Raw genomic sequence first — 10,030 nt, 5'->3', positions numbered from 1 at the left:
AGGCCTTGCCCGGCCGTCTGTCCTAGAGATGGGGTGGAATTAGCAGGCTGCGCAGAGGGCAGCAGCCGTCCGCGGCTTCGGGGTAATGGAATTTGGCCAGTAATCTGGATGAATGCCTGGGTCTCTGGACTGGGGGTGGGGGCGGGCACAGGGTGCTGATGAGGAAGCGAGGGGTAGCCCGGCAGTCCTGGTGCGCACGCCGTGAATGTGGAGGAGCGGGCCCCAGTGCGCAGACGGTGCCAGGGTCTTTGGAGAGGGGTCAGCCCCTGGGCTCCTGAAGACCCTGGAGAAGATGTGAGGGATCCCAGACGGCTTGGAGGTGTGCAGAGCCCGAGGGAGGGCCGGGCAGTGGGGCAGGGAGTTGGAAGAGAACGTCCTAATCGGGGACTGTGCCAAGGGGCCCTGGGGCTGGGCCGGGGGACTCGCCTAACGGGGGCTCCCAGACATTCCGCTTCCACAGACACCCCCGCTACCAGCAGGCAAACACTACGCCTCAGTTTCTCCCACCTCCATGGCTCTCTCCTCCCCCTCCCCCCTCCCCCAGGGGGCGGGGCCAGAGGTCAAGGCTAGTGGGTGGGGTTGGGGAGGGGGTGAGTGGCGAGCAGTGCCTCGGAGAGCCCTCCTTCCACCAGGCCCCCGGCTTGGGGCGCCGTCCTTCCCATGGCGGGACACCTGGCTTCCGACTTTGCCTTTTCGCCCCCACCAGGTGGTGGAGACGATGGGCCAGGAGGGCCGGAGCCGGGCTGGGTTGACCCTCGGACCTGGCTGGGCTTCCAGGGCCCTCCTGGCGGGTCTGCCATCGGGCCGGGGCTGGCGCCCGGGGCGGAGGTGTGGGGGATTCCTCCGTGCCCCTCGCCGTACGAGTTCTGCGGGGGGGTGGCCTACTGTGGGCCTCAGGCTGGAGTGGGGCTGGCCCCCCAAGGCGGCCTGGAGGCCCCCCAGCTCGAGGGCGAGGCCGGAGCCGGGGTGGAGAGCAACTCCGAGGGGGCCTCCCCCGAGCCCTGCGCGGCCCTGAAGCTGGACAAGGAGAAGCTGGAGCCCAGCCCCGAGGAGGAGGTGAGTGGGGTGCAGTGGGACTGGGTGGTGGCTGGACGGCAGGGGCGGCTTGCGAGGGCAGGGGAAGCGGCCCCTGCAGCCTTCTTGGCCTGGAACCCGAGGGGACCTGCAGGGACCGGGTGGGAACCGAGGCCAGAATTCCGGCGGAGCCGAAGGGAGGCAGGGGTGCGTGGCCTCGGGGAGTCCGAAGCTGGCCCAGGCTGGCCTTGCTTGGCGCCTGGCCTTCGTTGCCAAGCATGTACCTTCCACTTCCTAGGCCTGAACCAGGGTCTGGTCACGACTTATTACAGCCCAGCGTCTGACCCAGCTTGGGGTTTGAGCGCCTGCTCCCACCTGGAGCCTCCCTGGATAACTTGATCCTTATCTTACCCCAATGCCTGAGGGTAAAAACCCTGCTCACTTCTCCCTGGGTTATTGTTCCTGAGATTGGAGGGTGTGGCCAGTTTCTGTAGACGCTCCGTTCGGCATGTGTGGCCGCGTGCGGTGGGTTCACCTCCATCCAGTTCAGGCCTGGTCTCCCATGGCTTCTGCCTGGGCCAAGAGCCACCTGGTGCAGAGGGCACCCCCGCACCCCCTCAAGAGCGCGAAGTACCCAGTGCAGCGGAATTTCTTAAGCTTTGAACTCGCCCCTCCAGGCCCTTCCCCAAAGGAAGGCCCGTTCAGTCCTGCCGGGACTCCGGGGTGAACGGTCCAGCCCTCCAAAGGGACCAGTGTAAGCAATTAGAGATCCCGTCGGGAGCCTCCGGCCAGCGAGGAGGTGTGAGCGGTTTCAGCTGGCCTCCGAGCCCTGCCTCTGGCTGGAGGCGACTGCTGAGCCTTGAATAATAATGGCTGCCAATTGCTGTCCATTTCCTAAGTGCCTGGCTGTGTGCTCGCTTCTACATCATTATCTCATTAACGGCCACAGACTCTCCCAGGGAGGTATTATTAGCCTATTTCACGGTCTTAAACTGCTAAATGATAAAGCGAGGATTTGAACTGGGGTTTACCTTATTTCAACCCCGAAGTAGGATTTGGAAGAGCCCTGATGGGGACAGCTGTGGGTTTGAAACCTTGGCTGAGCAGGGTTGGCAATGGAAGGGCGCGGGCGTGAAGTTGATGTGATTGATTACCCTTGAAATACTTCCTCAAGGCTTCCAGGACCCCACAAAGGCCTGCCTCTTCCCCGGGCCCCTGGCCCACCCACCTCTCTTCCATCCACCTTTCCTTGCTCCCCTCCACCCTCAAGGCTCAAGGGCCTCGCAGACTTGACTGCTGCGTTTTCCATCTGCTGGGATGGCTCTCGGAGCAGCTGCACCTCACAGGCCCAAACCAGGCATCCTCATTTCCCCAGTCTCCCTATGTCCACTCCTTTGGAAACACCACTATCTTTACCTTGGAAATGCACCCCGAAATCAATACTTACTACCACCCTGTCCCAGCCACCACCATCTGTGCCTGGAAAACTGCAGTTGCCTCCCTAGTTATCCCCTCACTTCCTCCTTAGTCTCTTGTCACCATGTCAACGGACTGAACACCTTACAATGTGAGTCAGATCATTTCATCTCACTACAACGTCGGCAGGGTCTGCCCTACTCACCCCTCTGATCTCCTAGCTCCTCCCCCTCCCCTTTCCTCTGCCCGCTCACCCAGCTCGCCTAGCTGCTGCCTGGCTGCTGCCTGGCTATGCCTGCCCGCCTAGCCCGCCACCTCAGGACATTCCCACTTGGCTGTTTCCCTTTGCTCAGTGCACCACCTCCATCTTATTTAAATTGTCCCGTATGCCCCACCCTCTGTGCTCTGTGATCCTCTTCCTGGGTTCACTTTTTCCACGGTATGTGCTGCCTCCACACTAGCATGGAAACTCATGAGGCCAAGGCTTTTTGTCTGTTTTGTGTAGCCACTGGCTTAGAGAAGGTGTAGAATAAATCTGTTGAATTAATCACTGAGGATGCTTCCATATTGCAAAAAAAGATATAAAAACAAGAGATAATTGGCTTTTTTGGGGAGTTCAATGACCACACACCCAGGTTTCAGGTTCAACAGCACTACCATTCCCTCCCCCTCCCCTCCTCCTCCCCTTCCCCTCCCCTGTTGGGAGCCTGGAGCCTACAGGAGGCTACCATACATGTTCCTCTCCCCCCACACCTACACCTCTCTAACATCAATTTTAAAAAGGGGGGATAATCAGCTTTTGAAATGCACCAGCCTCATACGGAGCACTTTGTTCACACCTCTTACACACCTGTAACTTTCTGTGGCGTGCGTGTGTGTGTGTGTGTGTGTGTGTGTGCCGGGTCATGGTCTGGGACCCCACAAGCTGGGAGGTGGCATTGAGATGAGAGTTAGAGGCTGGTGCCCTTGGTTTCTCTAGGGCTGTTCCTCCAGCAGAAAGCCTCTGAGTGTTAGAGCTGCCCAGCAGGGGCTCCGTGACCTGCTCTTTCTAGCATGTGTGCTGCTCAGGGTGAATGACGGCTGTAGATGGGTTGTTTCAGGTGTTGGGTGGGCGGCCTGGATGCAGAGGTGCTCCCACAGACCAGTCCTTGGGGCCTGGGTGGGCAGGGGTGGACAGTGTGTGCCTGTGTTCTTACACATCCTCTGCCTTTTTAAATGCTGTTGCAGAACATGAGAGCTCTGCAGAAGGACCTCGAGCAATTCGCCAAGCTCCTGAAGCAGAAGAGGATCACCCTGGGGTACACCCAGGCCGATGTGGGGCTTACCCTCGGCGTTCTCTTTGGTGGGTCCCCTCAGCATGTGCTGACCATAGAACAAAGCGACCAGCCTCCCCTGGGAGGGGCAGTCCTGATCCTGGGCCTTTGCTACCGAGGGAACGAGGGCCGGGTTCCGGGCAGGCTCTGCCCTTGCCCAGGACGAGGGTGCAGAGGGAGGAAGAGATTTGGGCTGTGCTCCGTCTGGGAAGTGGGATCCTGGTGTGGGACCTTGTGAGCGTGGGAAGAGGTGGTGACACCTGGGTCTCGGGGTCATGAGGGCCTGGCCCGCTGCCTCACCTTGTTTCTCTTTCAACCCACCTCCCAGGCAAGGTGTTCAGCCAAACGACCATCTGTCGTTTTGAGGCTCTGCAGCTCAGTTTGAAGAACATGTGTAAGCTGCGGCCCCTGCTGCAGAAGTGGGTGGAGGAAGCTGACAACAACGAGAACCTGCAGGAGGTGAGGGTGGGCGGTGCCCCACGTCCACGGCTTCCAGCCTGGCTGGCAGCTCTGCGTCTTGGGGCATAGCCCTCCGTCGGGGGAAGTGGTTGCTCAGTGCTGCTGGGCTGGTCTGGGCCTGCCCTGGCAGGATCCTTCTTTCTCACCTTCCGGCTCTGGTGACACCTCCACCAATGCCCCTTAGCAACTTGCTCTTGAATCAGACCTTGTGGGTTTGAAGCTTGCCTCCTAGCTCTTTGTCACCCCCTCCCCACCTGCCTAGATATGCAAAGCAGAGACCCTGCTGCAGGCCCGAAAGAGAAAGCGGACGAGTATCGAGAACCGAGTGAAGGGCAACCTGGAGAACATGTTCCTGCAGTGCCCGAAGCCCACCCTGCAGCAGATCAGTCACATCGCCCAGCAGCTCGGGCTGGCGAAGGAAGTGAGTGCCGTCCCCAGGGCGCCCTGCCCGCCTTCCCTGCCCCAGCTCTGGTACCTGCCCTTCGACCTCTCTGGATCTGTTGGGTTTGGGCCAAATGACCCACCTGGAGTTTATGAGCAAGTCCCTCTCCCTCCCCCACCCCCAGGTGGTCCGAGTGTGGTTCTGCAACCGTCGCCAGAAGGGCAAACGATCGAGCAGTGACTATTCTCAACGAGAGGATTTTGAGGCTCCCAGGCCTCCTTTCTCAGGGGGACCGGTATCCTTTCCTGTGGCCCCAGGGCCCCACTTTGGCCCAGGCTATGCGGGCCCTCACTTCACTGCGCTGTACTCCTCGGTCCAATTCCCTGAGGGCGAGGCCTTTCCCGCTGTGCCCGTCGCCACTCTGGGCTCTCCCATGCACTCAAACTGAGCTGCCTGCCTTCCCAGGCCGGGAGCAAGGGAAAGAACCCGCGATTGTCCCAGGGCTTTGGGATCAAGTTCCTTTCACTATAGAATTGGGAGCACAAACGGTGTGGGGCAGAGTTTGGGGAGCTGGTTGGCGGGAAGGTGCAGTTCAGTGATGCTCTTGATTTTAATCCCGTCACTTTGATTTTAATAAAGAAACCCGGGACACAGTGGGTGCAGACTTGTGTCTTTGGTTTATCCTCTTCTGGTTACTGAGAGGGAGGGGGCGGCATGCGGATGGCCCTGAAGCCCAAGTGCGGAACCCACTCGAGTCACAGAGGCAGGGGAGCTGGCCTGGAACCCACTTCAAGGCCCTCAGAGGCCAAGCCGGTTCTCGGAGCTTGTGACCCAGGGTCTGAGGGAATTGGAGTTGAGCTTATTTCTGCCCACAGATGTGGTTACTTATAGGCTAGTGATGGTGAACCTTTTGAGCTTGGCGTGTCAGCATTTTGAAAAACCCTAACTTAACTCTGGTGCCGTGTCACATATAGAAATTTTTTGATCTTTGCAACCATAGTAAAACACTTATACTTTTGATATTTATTTTATATATTTAAATGCCATTTAACAAAGAAAAATCAACCAAAAAAATGAGTTCGCGTGTCATGGGTTCACCATCACTGTTATAGACCATTCCCTACTAGGAGCTGGCTCCTTGCTTCCCCCATGCTACTTTGGAAGTCCTCGGTGGCATTATGCTAAGAAATCCAGTCTTTAGGGACTTATTTCCTCTGCATAGAACCCCAGCTAGAAGCTCTTCCTTGTGCTTTCTCGGTGTCAGGGTCCATGTTTCCCTCCATTTTGCCTGTCCTGTCCATGAGTGACTCAGCAGACCCTCCGCGCTTTAGTCCTGGCTCTGCCGCTACCACATAGGGGTCCTTGCTCTGGAACTCTTTCCTCTGGAAAAAATAGGTTGGTAAGCCGTGGTAGGAGTGGAAAGAGGGTGGGCATGTATCAAGATAAGGCAATGCCCCACACGTGGGCTGAGCTGACACAGGCCCAGGCAGCAGCTGCTCTAGCTGGTTTTCTGCCCTGGTAGTGCAGGCACACATTGGCACTTCACAGCTGTACTTTTTCAAATCAAAGGTAAGACCCTCCACCAGTAAAAGATGACGGCTCACTTTGTTGCGGTGGTCTGGAACCGAACCCGCAATATCTGAGGTCGGCCTGCACTGGGGAAGCTGGTACAAGTTCTGCCATCTGCATGAAACTGCCAAACCCCAGCTACCTAACTGTAAGGGCAGCGGGTGTTTTCTTTTAAACTAGAATCCTTCATTACCTGGGTTTCTTTTTTCAGGCTCCAACTTCATCCCATATATTTGCACTTTTTCAGTGAGCAGGTTTGTATTTTTCTACCTTTTCCACTCATCTCCCCTTCCCCTAAAAATTCATGTTTTCCCAACCTTTCCAAGTCCATTCTACCAAGAATTGGAAAGCAAGGTGTACCAGACCCACAGAGGAATAACTACCTAGCAGCAAATTAATATTTTCATTCTTTATTTGGAAACGGAAGCAAATCTCCGAAAAGCCAGGCCACAGGCTACAAACATAGTCAGCGGTAGGATTAGAGTTTGGGGGCTGTGCCCTAGGTTTTCCCAGAAAGCCTTAGGTGGTACCATCCAAGTTGAGAACTCACTTGTTTGGGTCTGGGGCTTATATCTTCAGGCACAGGTGGTCTCTGTAGTTGATGATGCTCTGATCAGACACTAGTGTCCGTGACAATAAGGATCTATGACTTGTAACGGAATTTACAGCTCACTAGCAACTTCCTGAAGGCATTATCTTTGGCAGGAAGCCATCCCTTCTGTGACCTTGGCCGAGAGGGCCTGTTCCAGACCTGGGATCCATAGCGATGGGCCCCTGCCCTGTAGTCATTCCCTCCTGGGGAGGCAAGAGAAGAGGGATTTCTTAGGACCCACTGGTGTCCCACTGTGTCCACCCATGGCCAGCTCTGTCCTCTGGCTCCTTGGTGGTGGGCCTCAGGTCTGGACGCCCATGTGACACCCTGGGCACCGGAAGTCAGCCTCCCTGGCAGCCTGGATACTGCAGCCAACACAGGCCACGTGGAACCAGAGGTCACATCCATCACACTGAACCCAGGCCACTGTTTCTTCTTGGGGCAGGCCGCAACAAGGGGCTGCACAGGGCTCCCCGCCCCCAACCACAGGTGGAGTCATGGGGGTGCTCATGGGGTGCTTCGGAGGATGCCCAAGTCGATTTCTGAAGAAAAACAAAAACCTGGGTCATTGAGAACCTGTAGGAGAAGCCTAGAAGTTTCCCTTGGATGAAAATAGTGGGTCCAGATAGACTCACCAGAATAGTGGTGAACCTGGTTGCTAGAGCTAACCCAAGTCTTGCCATTCAACCTGTCTGCCCACTGCCCACCTCATCCCCAGCCGAGGGCCACCTCCCAACCTGAGGATCTAAAAAAGAATCAAAAGGTAGGGAAACAAGACCGTGATCCAGCCACTTACCCACTGGGTGTCAGTGGAGACCTCTCTACACAGAGTTTCTTCCTGGGCTCTCTAAGGACTGGGGGGCTCTCAGGAGCCTCTCTCTCATCATCCAATTCTGCCAACACTCGGTGAGCTGATTTCCTTCGATTTCTTGGGGTTGGGGCAGAAGGGGTGGTCCCCTCTTTCCCATGGGGAGTGTGGGGAGGTAGGCTTGGTGGCCCACCCCCCCTCCTGGAGAAGGTGAGGGGCTGTGGCTGGAGCTTGCTGAGGCTGCCAATGGAGTTGAGGATCAGTGTGGCTTTTGGTGCAGGGGACAGGGTGCTGAGGGGGCGCTGCGGAGCCCCCTGGGGAGGCAGCATGGGCTGGAAACCAACCCCGGTTCCCTCTTCTACCCTAGACCGTGGGATGGTAATGGCAGCGAAATCTTGAGGTTTGACTCGGACTTGCTGAAACATGAAGTAGAACTCCGAGGGGCTGGTTCCTGGGGGCCTTTCAGGGCCAAAGGTCAGAAGGTCACCATCGCTCAACTCCAGCCTGTGACCCCTAGGGAGTCGGACATTGTTGACCAAAGTCCCTGTTGATGGGGCACCAGACAGATACAGGGAATGACAAAAGCACATGACCGGTTAGGAGTGGAGAAAACGGCCCTGACTTTCTGGGGAACATGAGAAAGAGGATACCTGACATCAAATCCTCACATGCTAAGTCCCTCGGCAGGTGGCATCAGACCCTAAGCTCTTTCTGAGCTGGGAACAGGTGTGTTCCTTCTGCCTCCCACAGAACATGGGAGGGAACATTCTATTGAGGTCCAGTGTCAGACATGCTCACCCTCATCCAGCTTCCACTCAGCATAGCTCAGGCTCTGGGTTCCAATCCTGATGCCACCTCTTACCAGCTCGGTGACCCTGGACAAGGCACACCTCTTTGTGCCTCATTTTCCTTGTCTGTAAAATGGGGATGTTAATGTCCATCTACATTCCATGAATTTAAAACAGTGCCTGGCTTAACAGTAAGCACTAATGAAGGTGCTACCATAGTTACCCCCACATGCTCCTCAAACGGACTTTACAAAGTCCTTCCATTTCACCCAAGAGGAGAACTAAGACCCAGAGACGTGAAGTGAGGCCTGAGGCTGGCTGTGACCACCTCCACGGCAGGGAGTAAGGCACACGCCCATATCATGAAAACAGTGAGACATATCCTAACTGCCCCAAGACAGGGACAAGTGTCTCAGCAAGTCGGGAAACAGAGTCATCCGAGCTCAGGCCCCCCCAGTGGCCACACAACACCCCCATGGATATTTCCCTGATGCTGCCCCAGGCTCTGGAACCACCTCCTAGCCCCTGTGTGAGCTAAATGGAGACCAACAAGAGTCAACGCGGCATGCTTCTGGTGGAAAGACGGGTCTGGACTGCCTTGTCCACCCATCCATCCAACCCGACAGGGAGGCAGGAGGGTCCCTGTGGAATCCCTTAATCATTCCATCCCCGAACTGCTGACTGCTCACCTTGGCTGCTGTGGTCCTCCAGGCTGACCCTCCAGTCATCACCCTGGCGCTCAGCGTGCAACTCTGCATGCACTCCGGAGATGAAGCCGGGCTCCTGTTGGGGCCGCAGGGCCACATCACACAGGTCGGCCCTGCGGCCCAAACGATAGGTGCAGCCAGTTCCGCTTGGGGGGTGGAAAGTGTAGAGGTCGCCGCCCCCGCCGCCCCCGATGCGCAGCAGCTGGAAGCAGGGCAGCATAGGCAGTGCCACTGCACACCAGCTCTTCCACGTCAGGGCTCCATCACCGCTCCCCCTCCTGGGCCATGCACGGGGGTCCGGGCTCACGTTCTGTCTGGTGCAAGCTTGAGTTGTGCTTTGTGCAATTTCAACTTTGGGCACAGTCCCTGAGCAAATTCAGAATGCAAGGATTCTAGGCACGCGATGCAAAATGGCTGTCAACAGCTCCAAAGCGGAAAAAGTCGGGGCAGTGCACAACGAGCACGTCGTAAGGCACCTTGGATGAACCGGATCCTCAGGCCGCAGAATTTCCCGGGCGCCTTCAATCTGTTCGAGGCAACATACCGTTAGGCAGCTTCCGGGGAACTGCAAACCGGCGCGCTCCTAGTTCTGCAATGCTAACCTGTCACCGCGATGACATTGGAGACAACAGCTCTGTCCTGTCAGACCCGCTTATCCAAATGGAGTAGCCAGCCCTCCTGCTCGCCCGCGCCTCGCTCTCGGGCCAACCCCTCCCTCACAACTAGCTAGGTTGAAACCAGTGGGAAGTGACTCTACTGTCACCTCCAAAAAGGCAGAGAAAACGGGTCCCTACGTTCTCCAAGACACTGGTCCTAAACCCCATCTGCCGGCTTCTCCGGGGGGTGGGGTGGGGGGACAGAAACAGCTCCCCGAGACGATGCGAGGCAAGCCCAGCCTTCTGCCCACCCCAGCCCGGTGCCGGACCTACCGCGTGGTGCAGTCTCGGAACGGTCTCTGCAGGCAGTGCCGGCGCGCGGCGTC

The 10,030-nt window shown here is 57.1% G+C and overlaps 2 protein-coding genes across 3 annotated transcripts; one reads left to right on the top strand and one right to left on the bottom strand.

Moving 5' to 3' along the window:
• The first annotated feature begins 650 nt into the window (after nucleotides 1-650).
• Nucleotides 651-5,050, top strand: POU5F1 (POU class 5 homeobox 1). Its single transcript, XM_006776024.2, has 5 exons — nucleotides 651-1,056; nucleotides 3,658-3,772; nucleotides 4,072-4,202; nucleotides 4,465-4,623; nucleotides 4,769-5,050. Exons 1-5 carry the CDS (start codon nucleotides 661-663, stop codon nucleotides 5,030-5,032), a joined length of 1,065 nt encoding a protein of 354 aa, XP_006776087.1. The 5' UTR covers nucleotides 651-660; the 3' UTR covers nucleotides 5,033-5,050.
• Nucleotides 5,051-6,547: 1,497 nt separating this feature from the next.
• Nucleotides 6,548-10,030, bottom strand: TCF19 (transcription factor 19). Of its 2 annotated transcripts, XM_006776022.2 has the most exons (4): nucleotides 9,978-10,030; nucleotides 9,031-9,574; nucleotides 7,542-8,097; nucleotides 6,548-7,287 (listed from the first exon to the last, which is right to left on the bottom strand). In XM_006776022.2, the coding sequence occupies exons 2-4, from the start codon at nucleotides 9,266-9,268 to the stop codon at nucleotides 7,047-7,049; spliced, it is 1,035 nt and encodes a 344-aa protein (XP_006776085.1). In that variant the 5' UTR covers nucleotides 9,269-9,574; nucleotides 9,978-10,030; the 3' UTR covers nucleotides 6,548-7,046. The 2 variants fall into 2 exon arrangements, with proteins under 2 accessions (XP_006776085.1, XP_015427445.1); XM_015571959.1 differs by lacking the exon at nucleotides 9,978-10,030 and having other exon boundaries at nucleotides 9,031-9,971.

This window comes from Myotis davidii, unplaced genomic scaffold (assembly GCF_000327345.1).
Source record: "Myotis davidii unplaced genomic scaffold, ASM32734v1 scaffold3009, whole genome shotgun sequence".
Taxonomy (NCBI): domain Eukaryota; kingdom Metazoa; phylum Chordata; class Mammalia; order Chiroptera; family Vespertilionidae; genus Myotis; species Myotis davidii.
Note: the sequence above shows the minus strand (reverse complement) of the source record. Positions and strands in the feature narration are given on the sequence as shown.